Raw genomic sequence first — 20254 nt, 5'->3', positions numbered from 1 at the left:
TGCCTCCCGCCCCTTCCTCTTAACAGCTCAGCTCTAAGCAGTGTTGCCACATCAGCCTCTCCTGATGGCCCATTTCACAGGTCCTCCTGTTCCATGCACCCCGAGCCCCGGCCTCCCCTGCTCTCTGTGGGGAAGGGGGAGGCTGGGGGAGAGGCATGGAGACAGACAGGAGGACAGGGAGAGACAGGGAGAGGAGGGGCAGCCAGCCAGGGATGGGAGAGAGAGCGGAGGGGAGAAGGGGGAGAGATGGAGGGGGCAGGGGACAGGCAGAGAGGGAGACCCCGTCAGAGATAGAGGGTGACGACATCTCCGACGTGACGGGCAAAACGAGACGGAATGCTGGAAAGATGCAGAGGACAGTTAGAACACGGGGGAGAAAACAAAGCCAAAGTAGCAGGCAGAAGGGGGAAGTGAGAGAGAGAGAAGTGGGCAGGAAAGGAAAAGAGAAGGGAGGAGGAAGAGCGAGGGCAGCTGGGACGGCGACAGGCGCGCCACCTCGTCTCACCCTCGCCACGCGCACAGGCTTGGCGACACGGTGGCGGAGCCACGTGCGGTCAGGCTGCCACGCTGAAGGCACTCGTGTCTTGCAGACCTGCTAGTGTGGCAGGAGAGGAGGCGGAGAGGAGAGATGCACGGTCCTTCAGCCAGGGGCCCAGGTAGGGCTGGTCCCTCGTGGGGCCGGAGCTCTTGCCGGGGCTGCCCCCCCAGCTGCTGCTTTAACAACAGGGACCTGTTTCTGACCCCATGGGTGCTTGCACCTGTTCTCAAGGCGCTGATAGAGGCAGTTGGCAACCACTACTTCCCCAGGGGGTGGTCCCAGGGGTGGTCTGAGTTGGGACTCTCAGAGTGCAGTGAGTGGGGCCCCAGGGCCTTAGCACAGGCCAGCCTGTGTTGGACAGGCGAGGCTGGCTCTAGGCAGCTTCCCCTCCGTTTCCAGCACTGCTGGCCTCCTCAGCAACACAACCCAGGCCTCTGCCCCCATGGGCTCCTGCTCTCAGCTGATGGGCAACCAACCCCTCAGCTGCCTGAGCTCTTTGGGAGACTTGAGGAGCCTGGAGAGACCTCCAGGTGAAAAGGAATGGGTTCTTCCGCAGGTGGAGCCCGCAGGAGGGGTGTGCGAGTGCCTTGTGGGGAGGGGAGGATTGTAGGACTGTTCGGGAGCTGGTGTTTTACAGGTGCAGTGTGCGGGTGAAGGCGAGGGTGGAGTGAGGATGATGTTCAGGAAGGCTCAGGGGACCTCGGGCGTGCTCTGCCTCTCACACCCTCGCTGGCCTGCCAGGAGGCCGAGGCCTACCAGCTGTCCTGAGTCTCCAGCTCTGGTTCTCCATCTCTTGGCAAAGGCAGTCCTGTAGAGTGCATGGCAGCCGGCCTGGAGTTGGGAGGGCCGGGTGTCTGTTTTTGTGCGTGACCACGGGCAAGCCCTGGCCCGTCCCCGGGGCCTCTGCTTCTCTGTCCACTCAGCTGTGCCCGACGTGCCGTGAGCCTCGTGTTGACAGCTTACTCCTTTCTTCTGTGCCCTTCTAGATCGAATGTTCCAGTATTTCCGACTACTCGGAGAAGATTATTAAGGCCAACCACTTGGACAACAGTAAGATGCTCCTCCCGTGCTCTCCCCGGGAGGAAGGTGTCAGGGGCTTGTGCTTTCCCATTTGGGGGGCACCAGACAACCCCCAGTGGGAGGAGTCAGAGACTTGGGCTTGGGGAGGGGAACACCTGGCTGAGACCCCCCTTTGCAGGCTGTGGCACTGGGCTGCACTTGTCCTGTCCCAGCTGGGGTGACCTGGGGTGACACCTTAGTTGCCTGTGCTTGTCTCTAGCTGGAGGTAACCTGTTAAGTTCTGCACAAGCATGGCTGTCCCTCCACCTCCTCGACCCTCTCCATGAACCCCAGCTCCCCTTCTCCCATCACCCGCTCAGGGAGGTCCTGGAAGACCCCAGGATTTGGTCCCCCACTATCCACAGGCCCTGCTACTGAAGGGGCTCCCTGGGCAATTCGGCTGCAGCCTGGTTAAACTAGAGGTGCGTCTCCTTTCCCATGACATTCCCCAGTCCTTTCTCTCTGGAGCCACCCTTTTTTTAATAAAACATTTATTTATTTATTTAATTTACTTGAAAGACATAGAGGAGGGGGGGGTAAGGGAAACGAGAGAGAGAGAGAGAGAGAGAGAGAGAGAGAGAGAGAGAGATCCCAGCCACTGGTTCACTCTCCAAATGCCTGCCATAACCGGGGCTGGGCTAGGCCAAAGCCAGGAGCCCAGAGCTCCATCCAAGTCTCCCATGTGAGAGGCAGGGGCCCAACTCCTTGAACCATCACCTGCTATGTTCCAAGGTATACATTAGCAGGAGACTAGATTCAAGAGTAGAGCCAAGACTTGAACCCAGGTACTCTGTTACAGGACGCACATGTCCCAACCAGAATCTTTGCACAGTTGCACCAAATGTGCAGCCTGTCTTGGGTACACTCAGAGCCTCAGGGGCCCCTGATCGGGAGGCCCCCCGTGTAGCTTTCCTCCAGCTGCAGGACTAGGTGCAGTCACTGGGCTCTGTGCTCACTTGGTGCTGGACAGGGGGGCATGGGCACTCTGGGCGCCATGCCAGGGAGTCGCAGTGGAGTCAGGGAGGGGACGAGGGGCAGGTGATACAAAGTCACGACACGGGGCCGTGTGTTGAAGCAGGGCTGACAGAGGCGGCAGGATGGAAGCTGCCTGAGCAGTGGGCCTGGGGAGGGTTATGCCAGGAGAAAGAGCTCCCAGGCGGAGCACCAAGGCTGGGAGGGATGGGACTTGGAGGAAGGACATTCTCGAAGGGGGGCCAGGCAGCAGGCCTGGGCAGGGGGAAGGGGAGGCTGGAACAGGAGGCCAGGGTGGGGGCAGGGAGTCCATTTTCAGTGTCCCTGATGAGGGAAGCTGGTGCTGAGATACCGCCTGCAGGCTTGGCAGGGCCCCAGACACCCAAGTCAGCCCCACCTTCCCGCTCCGAGCCCGCTGAGGCTCAGCTCCGCAGATCACTCCCTGCTGCCCCACCTGAGCGCTTCTGCTCCCCGGCAGGGCGCCTCCTGCCCAGTACCCCCTGTGGATCTGACTGAGCGTCCCCCTTGCCTGCACACACTATCACTAAACCTATTTCTGTGTGGCCCCAGCCTGGCCACCTGACATGTTTGCTGCTTGACCTGCTTCGACAAGCTTCTGCGTGTGCCATAGGCTCTGGAGGTGACACAGGGGGCGAGGCAGGCAAAGGCCCTGGCCTCATGGACTCTGCATTCCAGTAAGGGTTGGGGGGCAGGACTGAGGGCAGTAACCAAGAATAACGCCAGATGTGATGGTGTGAGTGCCCTTCTGGTCCCTGAAGTAGGGTGACGGGTAGATGCTCTCCAAGGAGGCCACATTTAAGCTCAACGTGGAATGGCCCGAAGGGATCAGGCCGACTGTGTTCAGGGGAAAAGACTCTAAAACAGCTGCTCTCATTGGCACTGAGGCCTCTGGGCGGGACTGGAACCTGGCATGCCCAAGGAACCAGATATAGGCCTTGCAGCCAGAGCCTCAGGGTGAAGGGTCAGGGAGGGAGGTGGATCCAGATCGCTCAGGGTTTGTAAACTCAAAAAGCACGCTGGCTTTTATTCTCTGCACAATGAAGTCTTTTGGAGGGATTTTTTAAAAATTAGTTAATTCATTGATTTGAGACATACAGAGGGAGAGAACTGCCGTCTGCTTGTTCACCGCCCCCCCCCCCCCCGCCCCCCATATGCTGGCAACAGGGATGAGGCTGGGAATCAGGAACTCAATGCCTGTCTCCCACATGCAGGGCAGGGACGCAGTTACTTGGAGTGTCAGCCACGGCCTCCCACGTCGCACATTAGCAGGAAGCTGGAGCTGGGTATCAAACCCAGGCACCTCTGGGGGCTGGGGGGGGGGGTGGTCACCAGGCCAGATGCCTGCCCCTTTTGGAGGATTTTAAGCAAGGAAGGAGCTTTCTCCATGGAGAACAGGGAAAAGGCAGGAAAACTGTAACCAGATACCAGTTAAGAAGCTATTTCAGTGTTCTGGTGAGAGTTGCTGCAGCATGGACAAGGGTGGTGGCAGTGCAAGTGGACAGATGTGATCCCCCCCCCCCCCCACCGGCCCCGGGCTTGGAAATCGAGGCAAGAGGACCTGCTGATGGATTGGACGTGACGGTGAGAAAAGAGAGGAACGAGGCCTAACTGCTTTTGGCTTGAGCAACTAGGTGATGGTGCTTGCCTGAAGGCAGAGGACTCATGGGGATGTCAGGAGCGAGAAAAATCAAGAGCTCTCTTCTGCCCACAGGGCACCCAGGCAGACCTCTGGCATCAGACTTGGTCTGTGCATCCAGAGTTGCAGGTAGAGGCAGAGCAGGAGGTCTGCAGAGTCACCATCGTGTAGACAGGGGCTGCGGAGGGTGGGAGGGGGCGTGTGGCCTACTGGTTAAGCTACCAGGTTAAGATGCCTGCATTCTACATGGCACTGCCTAGGTTTTGTTTTTTGTTTTTGTTTTAAGATTTATTTATTTTTTATTTGAAAGAGTTAGAGGTAGAGGCAGAGAGAGAGAGAGAGGTCTTCTATCTGCTGGTTCACTCCCCAGTGACTGCGATGGCCAGAGCTGGGCTGATCCGAAGCTAGGAGCCTGGAGCGTCCTCCAGGTCTCCCATGTGGGTACAGGAGCCCAAGGACTTGGGCCATCTTCTACTGCTTTCCCAGGCCACAGCAGTGAGTTGGATGGGGAGTGGAGCAGCCGGGACTTGAACTGGTGCCCATATGGGATGCTGGTACTGCAGGCCAGAGCTTTAACCCACTGTTCCACAGCGCCGGCCCCTCTGCCTGGGTTTGAGTTCCAGCTCTGCTCCCGATTGGTTCCAGCTTCCTGCTAATGCCCACCCTGAGAGGCAGCAGGTCGTGGCTCAAAGCGTTGAGTCCCCGCCCACACATGGGAGACACATTGAGTTCCCGGCTTCCAGATTTGTCCTGGCCTAGCCCCGGCTGCTGTGGGCATTTGGGGAGTGAACCAGTGGATGGGAACTGCATTTCTGTGTCTTTCTGCCTCTCAAGTCAATGCAAGGAAAACAACCTGGGGATGCTATTTAAAGCCACAGGGTGAGGCTGCTTTTAGGGGTAATGTGCAGCTAGAGGAAAGAAATGGGACGAAGAGAGGGCTCTGGGGCATATCAGCATGTGGAGGTTAGGCAGAGGAGAGGGTGAGAAGACACACTTGCTGTAGCTGAGGAGTGGGGAAGAGAGCGCGCTGCCATTGGCCAAGGGCGGGAGGACGAGGTCGGCCGCTGGGAGTGCTGAGATGGAGTGGGAGAAGAGCAGAGGCCAGGCCATTGCATTCGGCCCCATGGACGTCAGGGGTGCTCTCAGGAACGGTCTCCACGTCGGGGTAGGGAGGGAAGTCCAGGAGAGTCGGTGAAGGAGAGATTGTGCAGTGGGGACCACAGGTGACTCCTGGGGTCAGTGCATGGAAGGGTTTTCTGTGTTGTTCTGGTGAGGAGAAGAAGGATGAGAGCATGGGGATGTGATCCAGTGCCCCGGGAGAAGGACAGAGATCTACTGCCCACCCAGAGCAGCCAACAAAGACACGGTGAGGTTCAGAGCGGGAGGGCTCCCAAGCACAGGCGGACTGCGGCCTGTACCTTAGAGGAGGGAGACCCCAACGGCAGTGACGGAGGGAGAGTGGGGAGCGCAGGCAGGTGGAGGTGGGCCTGTGGTGGGCAGCCTCCGGTTTGCAGCTTCCATTTGCACAGTGAAGAGTGAGACAGTCATTGGCCAAGAAGGGGGAGGGGAATGGAGATGCTGGGGCAGGGGTGGGGGAGGGTGTGGGTGGAGGGAAGGGGGAGGGCATGCTGGGGTGATGAGGATGGCAGGGGAGCGTCCAAGGCTCTTAGCAATGTGGGGACAAGGGCAAACAGGGAGTCCAGTGGCTTGGATGGATGCCAGTGAAGTGGAAAGGCTGCCTGGCCTGAGGCTTTGCTGGGAGGGTGGACCAGAAATGCATGAGAACCGTGGGCCATGCCATCTACGCTGGATAAGGAGGGAGGTGGGACAGGCTGGGGGTGCTGGGCAGGCAGCAGGTGTGCAGGGGCTGTGAGCAGGGCTGAGGTTCTGAGGCCTGAGAAGGGAACTGCTGCTCGGATCCCCTGACCTCTGGCTGGGCGCCCAGCCCCCTTTGGCTCCATCATGGGAACCAGGTGCCTTCTGTGCGCTCAGAAAAGTGCCTGACCTTGGCAGAGGAGACAGAGGCGACCTCTCTACGTGCCTACTAAACATGGAAAAGGCAAACCAGTGGGCTGTTCCTCTGCAAGTGAGACAGCCTGGCATTGCCAGCTTGTATCTGACCTCCTTCCCTCCTGCCCTCAAATAGGGCAACTGGTGTCTCCCATTTAACAGAGGTAAAAACTGAGGCTAGGGGAGGCACCTGGCTCACCTCTGGCCTGGGCTCTTGTTCCTGCATTCTTTTCCAAAGTGTGTTTGTGTTGATGTGGAAGCACCATGAGTGCCTCTGGTCCTGGAGGAAAAGCCTCTTAGGAGGGTTGGGTGAACGCAAATAGATGCACAGTTTCCTATCAGGGCCGCAAGTCCCAGCGTGGAGCCCAAAGGAGGTTCCAGGGAACAATGAGACCACCGCTGCAGGGCTTCACTTGCCCAGTAGCTCCTGGCTCTTAGGCTGTGCCCAGCACCCCATTCCCATCTCTTCCTTTGTGTCCCTCTTCTTCAAGATGTATTTATTTGTTTATCGATTGTTTGAACAATTGATTGAAAGGCAGAGTGGCAGGGAGGGAGGGAAGCAGAGAGAGAGAATCGATCTTCCATCTGCTGGTTCACTCCTCAAAAGGCCACAAGAGCTGGGCCTGGGCTAGGCAGAAGCCAGGAGCCAGGAGTTTCTTCCGGGTCTCCCATGTGGGTGCAGGGGCCCGAGCACTTGGCCCTTGCTCTGCTGCTTTCCCAGGCGCATTAGCAGGGAGCTGGATCGCGCTGAGGTGGGGTGTCACAGGCAGCATCTCAACCCACCCGTGCACAACGTGACTCTCCTGTTGCTGGCTCTCCGGAAATTAGTGTTTACGGCTCAGGAATCCCGATTTCCCCTGCTCCCTCCTCCAGCTTAACCCCCATGCCGCTGTGCCTGGCAGAGTGGGAGGGCCCCTAGGGGCAGGAGGCTGACACCAGCCGGGGACTCCCCATTCTCCTTGGGAAGAGGAGGTCTGTTTGGCCCTGAGAACCTTCAAAGCCCCCTCCTGTCCCCACCCCCCCTAGCCTCCCACTTCCTGTCCAGGTCTTGGGGGACCCCTCTCCTTCCCTGCTTCACACTCTTGTTTTTTCTGTCTCCCTCTTCCCTCCGGTTTCCTTTTTCTCTTTAATCCTTGAAACTCTTGAAGAAGAGGTGCAAACACCCCAGGTTCTGGCCCCTGAGCCTTCTGAGGGTGAGTCGCTGGCGTGAGGCCCCATCACCCCTGGGGGTATCTGTGCACGTTGCCACTGCTGTCAACATAGGAGGTTGACACGGACCTGTTTCCGCTCTCTAACGCTCAGGTCCTCGTCACGTTTTGCCAACTGTCACGCAGCACGGTTTATGGCAAAAGGACTCCGTCCAGACCCCCACGTCACATTTAGTCATAACAACTTCCCTCCCAGCTGGGCCCGCCGGAGGGCCTGCTCCACGCATGGTCTCATCGCTGTGGAGACTGCAGGCCCGTGTTCTGTAGGACGCCCCTCTGTCCGGGGTTGTGCATTGCTTGACTTCAGGGTACGAACCGTGGGCAGGAGCATCACGGTCAGACTGCTGTCTCTCATGCTGTGAAGTTTTGACTCGTGCTCTTAGCACTGGGTGAAGCTGGGGTGTGCCCAGCAAGGTCGCACTTTTCCCCTTTGTAACTGGAAGAGGCACTTTGAGACCATGTACATGTTCTGGTCTTCATCAAGTGTCTCTGTCTGCAACCCGGCCATGCATCGTTCACCCATCCATCTACCCACTCATCCATTCAACTCTGTACCTCTAGCTATCAATCATCTAGTATCTGTCTATCTGTCTGTCTGTCAGTCTGTCTGTCTATCATCTATTGATCGATCATCTATCTCTTTTCCTTTTTGTGAGGTTTCTTGCTTCCTGGCCCAAGATATTCCTGGTTCATCTTGGGCTTTCTAGCACTGCTCTGGAATCAGTCATTGCCCGCTGACTCCATGTAATGGAAACTAAGATCTCGGGCTGGGTGTGCTCACTGAAGTTAGGGTGCCCATGCTTCCAGATGGTTCCACCGGAGACAGTGAGGAGATTTATCTGTGTGTGTGTGTGTCTGCACATACATGTCTATATGACATTTATTTCTGTAATGTAGGTGCTCACATGCCACCTCCACGCAGGGTTTACTCCAGTTTGCTGCCTTTGTATCTCTGACATTGAAAAACCTGACTCCCATTATTTTTTTATTATTTATTTATTGGCTCAATGTCCCCATGTAGAATCAATTTCCGATCATCACCATCCCCGGCCCTGGGCAGAAGCTTCTGCCACCCCATGATGGGCAGCCTCCCCCATGGGCACTGTGCCCCTGCGACTCTCCTGCCCCATCCCAGGACACCCCTTGCTCAGGCTGTGATGGACGAGGCTGGCTGGCCGTCCAATGTAGGTTTCACAGCCTGCGCTGACTCACTGGGGCAGCCAGCCCCCTCCCCAGGGTGGCAGGAGCATCTAGCTTGCTCCTCCCCTGAGTGAGATGGCATCGTCCCGCGCTCTGGATTCTGATGGTTCACACTCGATTCAGTGCTAAGGCAAAGTCCTGACGGTGCCAAACCTTTGCCCCCAGGAGAATAACCAGCCCCATACCTATGTGTGTTCCTCACTCTCACTGGCACTACACCAAGGAGGTCAGGACCGTGGGCCCAGGGCCTTCATAAAGCAAAACTGTGTTTATTTGTATCTCCTTGGGTGCTGGTGAGGGGTCGAAAAGGTGGGTGGAGCTGGTGAGGCCCCGGGGCCATGCGCTGTAGCAGCTCACTCAGCCTTGGCAGGTGCACTCTCAAGAGGACAGCTTGACTGTGCAGCGCTTCCATGGAAATGCCTTTGAAATGCTGCAACAGCCAATTGTGTGGGTCTCAGGAGTGTAGGTGTGGAGACATAAATAACAACACGGGGCACAAAATACCTGCTTCTCGGAATCAGTCATTCTCTCTCCTTCCCACCTCCGCCCGGCTCCTCGGGCTGCCTTTATTCACATGGACGTGCACACCTGCAGGAAGCCACCTGCGGCAGACGGGCAACCTTCACGTGGCTCCTTCCATACATGTGGCCCCCACTCATGCTTCAGTCACTCGGCTCTGCAAAACAATTTTTTTATTTATTGAAAGGCAGAGTGACAGTGAGAAGCAGAGACGCACAGAGGAAGGCAGAGATCTCCCATCCCCTGGTTCACTCCCCAAATGGCCACTACATCTGGGGCTGGGCCAGGTCAAAGCCAGGAGCCAGGAACTTCATCTGGGTCTCCCACATGGGCGGCAGGGGCTCAAGGAGTTGGACCATCCTCTTCTGCTTTCCCAGGTGTGTTAGCAAGAAGTTGGATCGGAAGTGGGGTAGCCGGGACTCGAACTGGCGCTCCAATATGGGATGCTTAACCTGCTGCACCACACTTGGGGCCCTGGTGACTCTTCTCTGACTCAAATACTGACACCTCTCACTTCCTCGCCTTCTGACGTGGAAACTGGTGGGCTGCTGAGACGCCTGAAAAGGCAGAGTCACTTGTGAAAGTCGGTATAGGAGCCCCAAGATTGATGGGCTTTTTGTAATTCTAGAAACAAGAAATTGTAACTCACTTCTCAGAAAGTGAAAGCAAAGCAGTGTATCCCTCCTTTGTCTTCTTCTACCACTGCTTGTGGTGCTGCGTGAGTGTCACGGATGGAAGAGACGCTGGCATAGCATGAGACGGACAATGTAGTGACAGTGCACAGAGGGCCTTCCCCACGGGAGGACCCACCTTTCAGAGCCTCTACTTGTTCCCTTTTAGAGGAGCCCCGTCAGCACGTAGCTGGCAGGGTCGGTGGGGCATAGGAGATCATCTAGGTCAAGTGCCTGCTCCACGGCTCCACACAAGCGAGGGTACTTCAAAAAGCCAGTGGAGGGGCTGGCAGTGTGGGGCAGCAGGTTGAGCTGCCACCTGCGGCACAGGCATCCCCTACCTGAGTGTCTGTGTGAGTCCTAGCTACTCTGCTTCCAATCCAGCTCTCTGCTAATGTAACTAGGAAGGCATCAAATAATGGCTCAAGTGCTTGGGCCCCTGCCATTCAAGTGGGAGACCTGGAAGAAGCTCCTGGCTCCTGGCTTCAGCCTGGCCCAGCTCTGGCCATTGCAGACATCTGTGGAGTGAACCAGCAAGATGGAAGATATCTCTTTCTCTCTCTCCCTCTTTCTTGCTCTTACTGCCTTCTAAATAAATAAAATAAATCTTTCAAAAGTTAGTGGAAAATGAAATTAAAAAGTAAGTTTATTTTGGTGTAAAAATTTTTTGAAAATCAGGCATATTTTTTTACATGGAATTTTCCATAAACTTTTGAAAGATCCTTTATGGGCATGGATTTCAAAATACTTTACACCAAGATATAGTTATATTTTAATTCCAAGTTCCGTAGAATTTTTAAATGTTTTCTTTCATTGATCTATTTGAGAGAAACACACACACACTCACAGATCTTATCTGCTGTTTCACTCCCCCAGATGTCTGCAGCATCTAGGGCTGGGCCAAGCCAAAACCGTGAGCTCAGATCTCAATTTAAACCTCCCATGTTTGTGACACGAACCTGAGTACTTGAGCCCCATCACCTGCAGCCTCCCAGGGTGTGCATTAGCAGGAAGCTGGAATCAGAAATGGAGCCAGAAATTGAGCCCAGGCACCGTGGTGAAGGGTACAGGTGTCCCAGGTGGTGCCTGGCCTTCCGTGAACTATGCAGGTATCCTTGTAGTAGGTGGTAATGAGGGTCACTTACAGTCACTGAGGGTTGATGCTCACCTTGCTCATTCTTAGCTGCAGAGCCCAGGCCTTATATAGATGATGCGTGATTCCGTGCCCCTCTAGCTGTCCTCTGTGATGTGCAGTCACCTGATCGTGGGATGATTCTCCCGATGGGGACCTCACCACCAGCCATCGAGGCTCTGGGATTGTTAGAAAGTGCTTCCGACTGCAGAGGCAGGTCCTGCCTCCCTGCACTTCCCCCCAGGGTTCTGTTTCTCCCCTCTGGGACTCGCACACTGCCAGGCTACGCACCCCTGCTTCCTTCCCCCTTTGCTCAGGACGACTTCGGTTGGAGCCACCTTCCTCTCTGGCCGTGTGCAGTGTCTCTCTCCCCGTCAAGGTCATGCTGAGAAATGCGCACAGTCAATTAGAGGGGCCCAGACCCTGAGCTTCTAGCAGGCAGTCTAGTTTCCACCAGCAGTTGTGGAAACCCCTGGAAGCCAACTACCCCCAGTTGTCGGCCCACACACTCCTGCCACACTGGTTCCTAATCTTCACCAGGTGTTTCCAATTCAAACTGGGTGTCGCGTTTGTTATTCTTATGAGGCTTCCTGTTGTAAGATTTGGTCCTGCATTACAAACGACTGGGCCTCCCCACACCATCACTGTCTTGGGGTCCTCATTCCTGCCTTTGTGTGCTCTGTGCATTTGATGGGGGCCCTGCAGTGAGTGTGGGAGCTCCTGTAGGCAGCTCCATGGCCAGCTCTGAGCCAGCTCCTTGCAGTGAGCGCAGTCCTGTAGCCAGCTGTAGATCCACACAGTAATTTGTCAGGATGTCGTGGACGTGAGGGCTTGTCAGAGACCTCGCTGGATATCCTGTGTGGTGCACTGCAAGTCGGGCTCCCAGGCAGACCTCTTGGTCCACGCTCTGCCAGATGTAGCATAACGGACTTTCCCTGCCTCAGTTTCCTTACCTGTGAAATGGGAATAAAATAGCTCATGCCTCCTAGGGGCATTGCGGGGATTACACAGTTACTCTCTGTGAAACTGCGGTTTTTCTGGAATAGGCTCCTGACGGGATCCTGGGAGCGGATTGGTACATTTTCAGTAACTGCTAAGCAATTGCCCACACTCTTCTGTGAACTTTGAAAGTATCCGTGTAGCAGGTGTTAACAAGTTTCAGTTATAGCCATTGAGGGTTGATGTTCTCCATTAATGGAGGCGGCGGCTTTGGTGGCTTGAAATTGGCCGTGGTGGAAATATTTACACCACAGGAATCAGCAAACGCAACAAATCAAGCTTCTGATTCCCCGAAGAGCCAGTCAGTGAGCACACTACAGCAGCCTCTGTGGGCAGCGAGCAGCCAATGACGTTAGCTATTGTTGTTATTGGCATTTCACTTACCTTGACTAATAACCCCATCAAAAGAAGAAATGAGATTAATCACACATAATTGTTTTTAATGAACCTGTACTTGTGGCTCCTGGCAATTGCTCCTTCTTTCCCTAACTGCTCATGAAACAACCCATTAATAATCTTAGAAGTGAGTCGCACCGATTCACTCCTCTAAGTGATTTTGTCGGCCCCTCCAGGCCTTGTGCCAAGTTTGGGCAGTTGGCGGTGTGGCTAGGATAGAATCTTTGCTCGCATAAAGTTTGCAGTCTCACGCAGAAGCCAGCCATAAAAGCAAAGAACAAAAACTCCCCATAAGTACAAATTGTGAAAGCGCTTAGGAAGGAACAGGACGGTCTAATTGAGAAAATGGGCGGGGGGTGGTGGTGTCTACTTTTGAGGGGGTGGCCGCGATGGCGGGCTGCAGCCCGCTCACACCCCCCTCTCAAGAGCCGGTTCTGCGCAAGCGTCTCCTCTCAGCCGCACCCTGGAGACCTCACTTCCCTGGCTTGGCATTGGCTGTGGCAGGAGTGTCACGGTCTCTTTCTTTCTGGAGCGAGTTATTAAACATTTGCTAGCACAGCGAGGGGAGGAAAGGGACACTTTTCTCAGCAGGGGACATTGCAGCCTGGACCTGAAAGCTTCCGAGCCTGGCCATGCTATGGGGCGGGGGTGTGGGTTGTGTACCGAAGTACGTGCCTGCGCAGTCTTCCCGCGGTGCCAGTGGGGACGTTGGTTCCAGGACCCCCGCGGACAGCCAAGTCCACAGACGCTCAAGTCCTTTCTATAAAATGCCATAGTATTTGCATGAAGCCTACGCACATCCTCCCATGTACTTTAAATCATCTCCAGATGACTTATAATACCTAATACAATGTGAATAGTTGGTATACCGTATTGTTTAGTGAATAATGGCAAGGAAAAAAAAAAAAACCTCTGTATGGGTTCAGTACAGACACAATTTTTCTTCCTGATATTTTCGATCCATGGTTGGCTGATTCCACAGATATGGATGCTGAGGATAGAGAACGTCAGTTGAACGGGTGCCCTGTGGCAGGAGACACCTTCTGTCTGTCCCATATGTGCTCTGCTGGAGTGAGTGAGGGTGAAACCTGGGATGTTTTACTGGATACCTGAGCCAGGGGGCAGCTGCATTGCTTTTTCACATTCCCACAGCCTTCACACCCCACTCTCTTCTGAACAACCCTGCCCTCCATTGCCCAGCCAGTGCAGTCACCTGTTGCGGTCCTTGTGTTGGGTACCAGGTGGGACCATGCAAGGGGTTCTAAGTGGTAAATGGTCTTTTAGGGTGAGGGGAAGTCTGGTACGGTTTTGATTAGTCTAGCATAAGGGAGGAGAGATGCCAGGCATGGTCTGTGGCCAGGGAAAGGCGCTGGCCCAAGCCTCAGGACTTCAGAGCTCCAGATAAGCAGTCAGGGCCCTGAGATCTGAAAGGAGCCAGAGCAGGTGGGGACATGGAGCCAGGACAGTTGTGCACTGGGTCAAGGCAGGACCTCTAGGCCCTCTGTTCTTGGGGATGTGGGCCAGGAGAGGGGTACTATATGGCAGTAACCACTCTATGGAGGCTGCATGGTGCCCAGAGCTGACCCATGGCACTCCATATGGAATCCTTTGCTGCAGGATACACTAGCCTCAAGGTCTAGTGGGACTGGGATATTCTCCCATCACCATTGGCTCCAGGATGGGCTGGCTCTGACCTTGGGAGAGGTTTATCTGTGATTCTGGCCCCCCCGGGGAAAGCAAGGGCAGGCGGCCAAGGCAGGCGCTGACGTCCAGATCCAGGAAGATTGATGGGTCTGCCTCTGCATGGCTGCTAACAACGAGTCTCTCTCTCCTCAACCTACCGACCAACCTGGCCAGCCTTTGGGAAGAGGATGCCTCACCCTCTGTCTTCTCCGATTTCCTTTCACTCAATGTCCCAAGCAGTTGCTTAATGTCCACAACAACCCAGGTGGGAGGTAGGTCAGGTTTTATGAAATCCATTTCCCAGGTGAAAGAGGGGAGTGACCTGCCCAAGGTTCCAGAATAGGCTTAGTGATGGGCTCCCCAGTTTGACTTCTATAAACTTCAGTTCCCTCATTAGGCAAATGGAGTTGGGAAGCCAACCACACGGGTTCCTCGCGGGACTGCTGGGATAACACTTGCGCACTCACTCTGCGAGCGGCCATGCCAAGTGCTAGTGATTTTGTCCTAAGTAGGACTAGCTTGCAGATCTTTTGTCTCTTAATTCCGTGCTTTTTGTTCAAAATGCTCATCATCAAGCCATCTACCCGTTCAGTCGTGATTTCTGGATGTTCTTGAGGGGTCAAGGGCTCAGCTCCATCTTGGAAACAGGACGCTAAAACAGGGAACTAAGAGAATGCATTCCCGGCCAGCGCCATGGCTCACTAGGCTAATCCTCCGCCTGCGGCACCGGCACTCCAGGTTCTAGTTCAGGTTGGGGCACCGGATTTTGTCCCTGTGGCTCCTCTTCCAGTCCAGCTGTGGCCCGGGAAGGCAGTGGAGGATGGCCCAAGTGCTTGGGCCCTGCACCCACATGGGAGACCAGGAGAAGCACCTGGCTCCTGGCTTCAGATCGGCGTGGCGTGCCAGCTGTAGCAGCCATTTGGGGGTGAACCAACGGAGGAAGACCTTTCTCTCTGTCTCTCTCTCTCTCTCTCACTGTCTAACTCTGCCTGTCAAAAAAAAAAAAAAAAAAGAAAAAAAGAAAAAAGAAAAAGAGAATGCATTCCCAGGCTAGAGGCAGGTTGGGCCCTCAGGAGATTGTGCGCCAGCTGGCCTGGGTGTGGCCAGAATGTAGGAGCCAAGGGCTGAGGAAGCGCAGAGGGCAGAGCTGGGGGCTTTGCAGGATGAGGGGCGGCATCGGGCGTCTCCACGTGCTCATAATATGCTCCCTGTCCTGCATGTGACCCTCCTGCCCACTTCCCTGCAGAACAGGATCTGCTCTCTGAAACGATGAGGAATGTAAGATTGGGAGATCGCTTACTTGAGATCCTATGGGGTCAGCTGACTCTGGTGGGTGCACTGGCAGCTCAAATGAGGCAGGGTGGCCTGATTAAAAAAAAAAAAAAAAAAGGAAAAAAGCTAAATAAACAACCTTTCATCTGAATGGCTAGGTTTCTGTAATCACCATTCAACCCCCAAAAGACAAAAAAAAAAAAAAAAATCCCATTTAAAACAACCAAAAAAAAAAAAAAAAAAAAACAAATCTGGATGTCTAATTTGCAAGCTTGAAGCTACAGGGGGAAAGTTCCAGTGCATACTTATTGCTCCAGTTGTGCATTTAATTATGATTAATCCTTCCATGATGTCTGAGCCAGGGTCCTGTCACAGCTGATTGAACAAACTTTCCGTCATCCTTACAGAACGAAAGCAGTTCCAGCCAGTGACCTCCACGCAACCTTGGGTTGGCACAGCTTTGGCGATGCAGGGTCCAGAACAGGCCTGGGGTTCTGTAGCCCACAGCTTCGCAGAGCCTTAAGGCCAGTGGCTTAGAAGCCCCTGCTGAACGTCCACATGGAGAAGAGCAGACTTTGAGCCCGCCCAATGCCATCCCCTGGCCAATAGTGTCTAAGGGATTGGCGTGCAACCCATCACAAGAGGCAGCATTTTGTAGACTGGGAGATTGAATTTGTGAGTTTAAGTGGTTGCTGGTGATGTCGCAGACAGCACAAGGTATCCTTGGTGATTCACATGGGCAGCTGTACTTGGGCCCATAGACACACTGTGGTCTCAAAGGTTTTACTTATTTATTTGAGAGACAGAGCTACAGAGAGAGAAAGAGAGAGAGGGAGAGTCAGAGAGAGAGAGAGAGAGAGAGAGAGAGAGAGAGAAATCTTCCATCCACTGGTTCACTCCCCAAATGGCCACACTGGCTGGAGCTGAGCCGATTTAAAGCCAGGATCCAGGAGCTTTTTCTGGGTCTCCCATGCCGGTGCAGGGGCCTGAGTACTTGGGCCATCTTCTTCTGCTTTCCCAAGCCATAGCAGAGAGCTGGATAAGAAGAGGAGCAGCCAGGACTAGATATTAGATGCAGACTACAGCACCAGCCCCACAATTTGGTCTCCTTAAGAAAGGGCAGGCTCCATGAATTGTTGCAAGTTGGAGTCAAGTTGGACAGTGCAGGCACTAGTTCTTTATCCATGTCAGTAGTCCCTACCAGCAAACCTCACAGAATGCCTTACCCATAGCAACTTCTCAATATATATTTGAGGAATCACAGCATTCAGACACAGCAAAGGATTTCAGAGTCAATCTCTCTTTATTTCTTTATTCATGTTTAATGAGAAACTGAGGTCCCAAGGCAGAGGAAGCTGTTAGATCAAGGCTGGTTGTCAGCTGGCACAAGACAATCAGCAGCTGCCTCCAGGACCCCACCATAAAGTTGTGCAGGCTGGGCACTGCACGAAAGCTCTTGGGCAAGGAGATGAGTAGGGTCTGAAACCCAGTCCACAACTGGACTGACAGGAGATGTGTCTTTGTCCTTTTACATCTGCTCACCAAGCCGTGTGTGGGGCTGTATCTGCTTCAAGAACCATGTGCACTTGAATAGATGTAGAAAGGCAATGTTAAGTGGACAGAGGCCTGGAGTGTCGAGCATTTTGTAGGGTTCACTGATTCCTTCTGCCTTTTTGTAAGGAGAAACAGTGTGACTTTGCTTCTCTGTGGCCTATTGTATCATCTATCTACCTCTCTACCTATCTACCTACCTGTCTACCTCTCTACCTCTCTATCTATCTATCTATCCATCTGTGTGTCTATGAATCTACCTATCATCTATCATTATCTACCTATCTTCATCTATCATCATCATCTTCTATCTGTCATCTGTTTTATGTACGAATAGCCTTCAAAATGTTCATGGAAATGTGTATTCTGAAAAAAATCATGTATGATTTCAAAATGTTTTATACTGAAATATTCATATTTTAATTCCATTTTCCATAAACTTTTTGAAACACCCTTCTCCCTATCTGTCTTCCATCTGTCATAGCCCCACTGACCAGGATATAGCAGCTGGTGGGTGAGAATGAGGGTGGCATTCACTCCCTCTGGGGGCGCCCAAAGGGTATTCTGCTCACGCCTGTTTGGCAGACTGGGTGGTACGTGCTGAGCCATCCATGACCGGCAGCTCCTGACGAAGTCCTGTCCACAGGTTTATCGTGGGTGGGGCCCCAGGGTAGAGGTCCTGGGGCCCCAGAGGCAGAGGGGACATCCTCCTGGGGTGCAGGGAGGTCATGATTTAATGCAGGAGGAGGAAGTCGGTGCCCTGCTGAGGCATGAAGGTGGTAAGGAAGAGCCTCCAAGAAACAAGCAAAGACAAAGGGAAAGGAGGCCGCTGAGACGCTGTAAAAATGTTTACAAAAACAGTGCAGCCAGCTCTGCGTGCCAGGGATGAGGCAGGTGGTTCAGGCATGCGCTTGTCTTTTTTCACTCAGAACAAGAAATAAATTAGGTACTAGGCTTGTGTTTTTAAGAATCCTTTATTTTATCCCTTTGTGAATTCTCTTGGTCACCCTGGGCCCACTCGTCGTTGAGTCTCTGCCCTGGGGTCTTGGAGCTCCAGAGAAACAGAGCTTTAAGTGCCACCCCTCCAGTCCTCTCCAAGCCTTTTGGGGATGGTTAGCCCCTCTGTACTTGTTTTAGGGGTACCAGGAGGGCCACACAAGCCTAGGCCTCACTACAGGGTGATCAGAGCCAATGAGTGCGGATAAAATGTCTGACTCTTCATGGCGGAGGCTGTCTCTGATTCAACCTTGGTTAAATGCTGGATCGCGGGAAGGAAGCCATGATGCGAAGTTGCTAATGGGCACTCCATCATCCCCAGTACCTGCTACAGGGACACCAAATACAGTGCTGGGCCGTGTGCCCTTCGCCATCAAGGAGCCTCCAGTCCATGTTAACTTGCATGCAACTCGGATTCAAGACAGAGGTGGCCTGTGTGGGGTTTTACTCCTAAGTACTGGCCAGTGTTCAATTTTGCCAGCAAATCCCAGACATTATGTGATTTTCGGAGGATGTTGCATAATGAGGTTTCTTGTAACCTTTGAGAGGGAACTCTCAGAAGGAACCAGCCAACCAATGCATCACCCTGTCAGTTTAACAGCAGTAGCAAAGGTAGATTTTGCTTTGATCTTTGCAGCAATGAGTGCAAAAAAAAAGAGACTCCCAAAGTGTGTGTATGTCTATGTCAGTGGACTAAAAACCCAACTGAGAAATTTCTCCTGCTACAGTTGGACCTGAAGTTCTTGGAAGTGTCTCAGGAGCAGAGGTCCCTTAGCACATGGGCTTTGTCCCCAGCCCCAACCCCTTCCTCTTCCCAGCTGCCAGTCAGTGGGGAGGAGTGTGTTAGCACTTCAGTGTGTTATTTCATCTAATCAATACAACCATCTTCTCTGTAGACTCCACTTTCACTGGTTGTTCTTTGGGGAATTGGAATTCAGTTAGGTCAGATAACTTGTGTAAAGTCATCCAGCTGACGACGAGTGGATCCAGCACTTACACCCAGGTTTCTATGACTGCAGGGCCCTTGCTTCTGTCGAAACAGTTTGCCTTGCTCAGGAGCAGCAGAGGGCCACCCACTGGGGGCGGAGCCCTGCCTGTGAGCAGATGCACGAGCAACAGGGGAAGCATCCCTGCTTTCTCTGGGTCTGAGCCATCCTGATAACCTCACCTGGGGTGGGGACCACGATGGGAGTGTTGGGGTCACATCAGCACAAACTGGCTTGGTTCCACGGCCTCCGTTTAACCTTGGAAAGTCAGCTTTCTTAGTTGTAGATGAGAAAAGCAAGAATGTGTGTTTCACAGGTTTGCAGCAAGGATGGCCTGATCCAGCGCAGGGAAGAAGCTTAGCATGGTGCTAGGCACAGAGTAGTTGCCCAATAGGTGGATAGGCAAGTAGTTTTCTGTTATTTTCATGTGAACTAGCTTGGAGAAGGATGAGGCAGGTCACGCCATAAAAGTAGAATCAGAACAGGGCTTGAACCTGGAGATCTGGCCCAGAAGTGAGGTGTGCATGGTTCCTGAGTAGGGTCCTCGCAAAGCATGGCCTTGGGCTTCTTATTTTGCAGTCATCACCATATTTAAGGGTAAAGTGGAGGAGGTGGAGCTGCCCGTGGAGAAGGTGGACATCATCATCAGCGAGTGGATGGGCTACTGTCTGTTCTATGAGTCCATGCTCAACACGGTGATCTTTGCCAGGGACAAGTGGCTGGTGAGTGCCCCGCGCGCTGCCCCTCGTCGCTCTGCTGCCTGGCTTGCTGCTCTGGCCCCGGCTACAGCCTAGGGACTTCAGAGAGGACGTGAACTGGAAGGTCACCTCTCCCAGGGCCCTCACTATAAAGCAGGTCTCCGTTTCCAAGTGTCTAACTTCAGAATGCACCCACGGAGGTCTAACCTTGGAGTCTAACCAACCTTTGAGGTCTAGCCTCTTTTGCATTCTGTCTTGTCAAGATAAGAGTCTGTCTGGTCAACAGGTGCTGGAGTTTGCATGACTGCCAGAGGGCCATGTACACTGCGCACACTGGCTGTTCCAAGCTGATGTTTTTCACTGCTCCTCACCAGGCGTGGCCTCGCCCTACTTCACTTGTTCTATTAACTCCACTGGGGTCCCTCAAATTCTCCTTGCTCCAAAATAAACATTGGGCATCGCTATCCTAACCCCAACCCTGGCCCAGGCAACAGTCCCCTGAATGAGAAATGCTGGCAAGAGGGTGCTTGTCTGGTGACTCCATGTGCAGTTCAAAATGTGATGTCTTTATCAGGTGAATAGATTACGAGACCCATTTCCCCACAATTCGTCAACAGAAACCCGGAGGACTTATGTTTCCAGACCGGGCAGCATTGTACGTGGTAGCAATTGAAGACAGACAGTACAAGGACTTCAAAATCCACTGT

At 53.6% G+C, this 20254-nt stretch overlaps 1 protein-coding gene across 1 annotated transcript in view; it reads left to right on the top strand.

Moving 5' to 3' along the window:
* Positions 1-20254, top strand: part of PRMT8 (protein arginine methyltransferase 8) — a 103019-nt gene that overhangs the window by 58304 nt on the left and 24461 nt on the right. Inside the window, exons 4-6 of the mRNA XM_062195462.1 lie at positions 1525-1588; positions 19429-19571; positions 20165-20252. Coding sequence (XP_062051446.1) covers positions 1525-1588; positions 19429-19571; positions 20165-20252 — 295 coding nt within the window. The remainder of the gene's footprint in view (positions 1-1524; positions 1589-19428; positions 19572-20164; positions 20253-20254) is intronic.

Source organism: Lepus europaeus, chromosome 6, assembly GCF_033115175.1.
Source record: "Lepus europaeus isolate LE1 chromosome 6, mLepTim1.pri, whole genome shotgun sequence".
In the NCBI taxonomy this organism is placed as follows: Eukaryota; Metazoa; Chordata; class Mammalia; order Lagomorpha; family Leporidae; genus Lepus; species Lepus europaeus.
The sequence above is the reverse complement of the archived record's forward strand: the minus strand, read 5'-3'. Positions and strand labels throughout refer to the sequence as shown.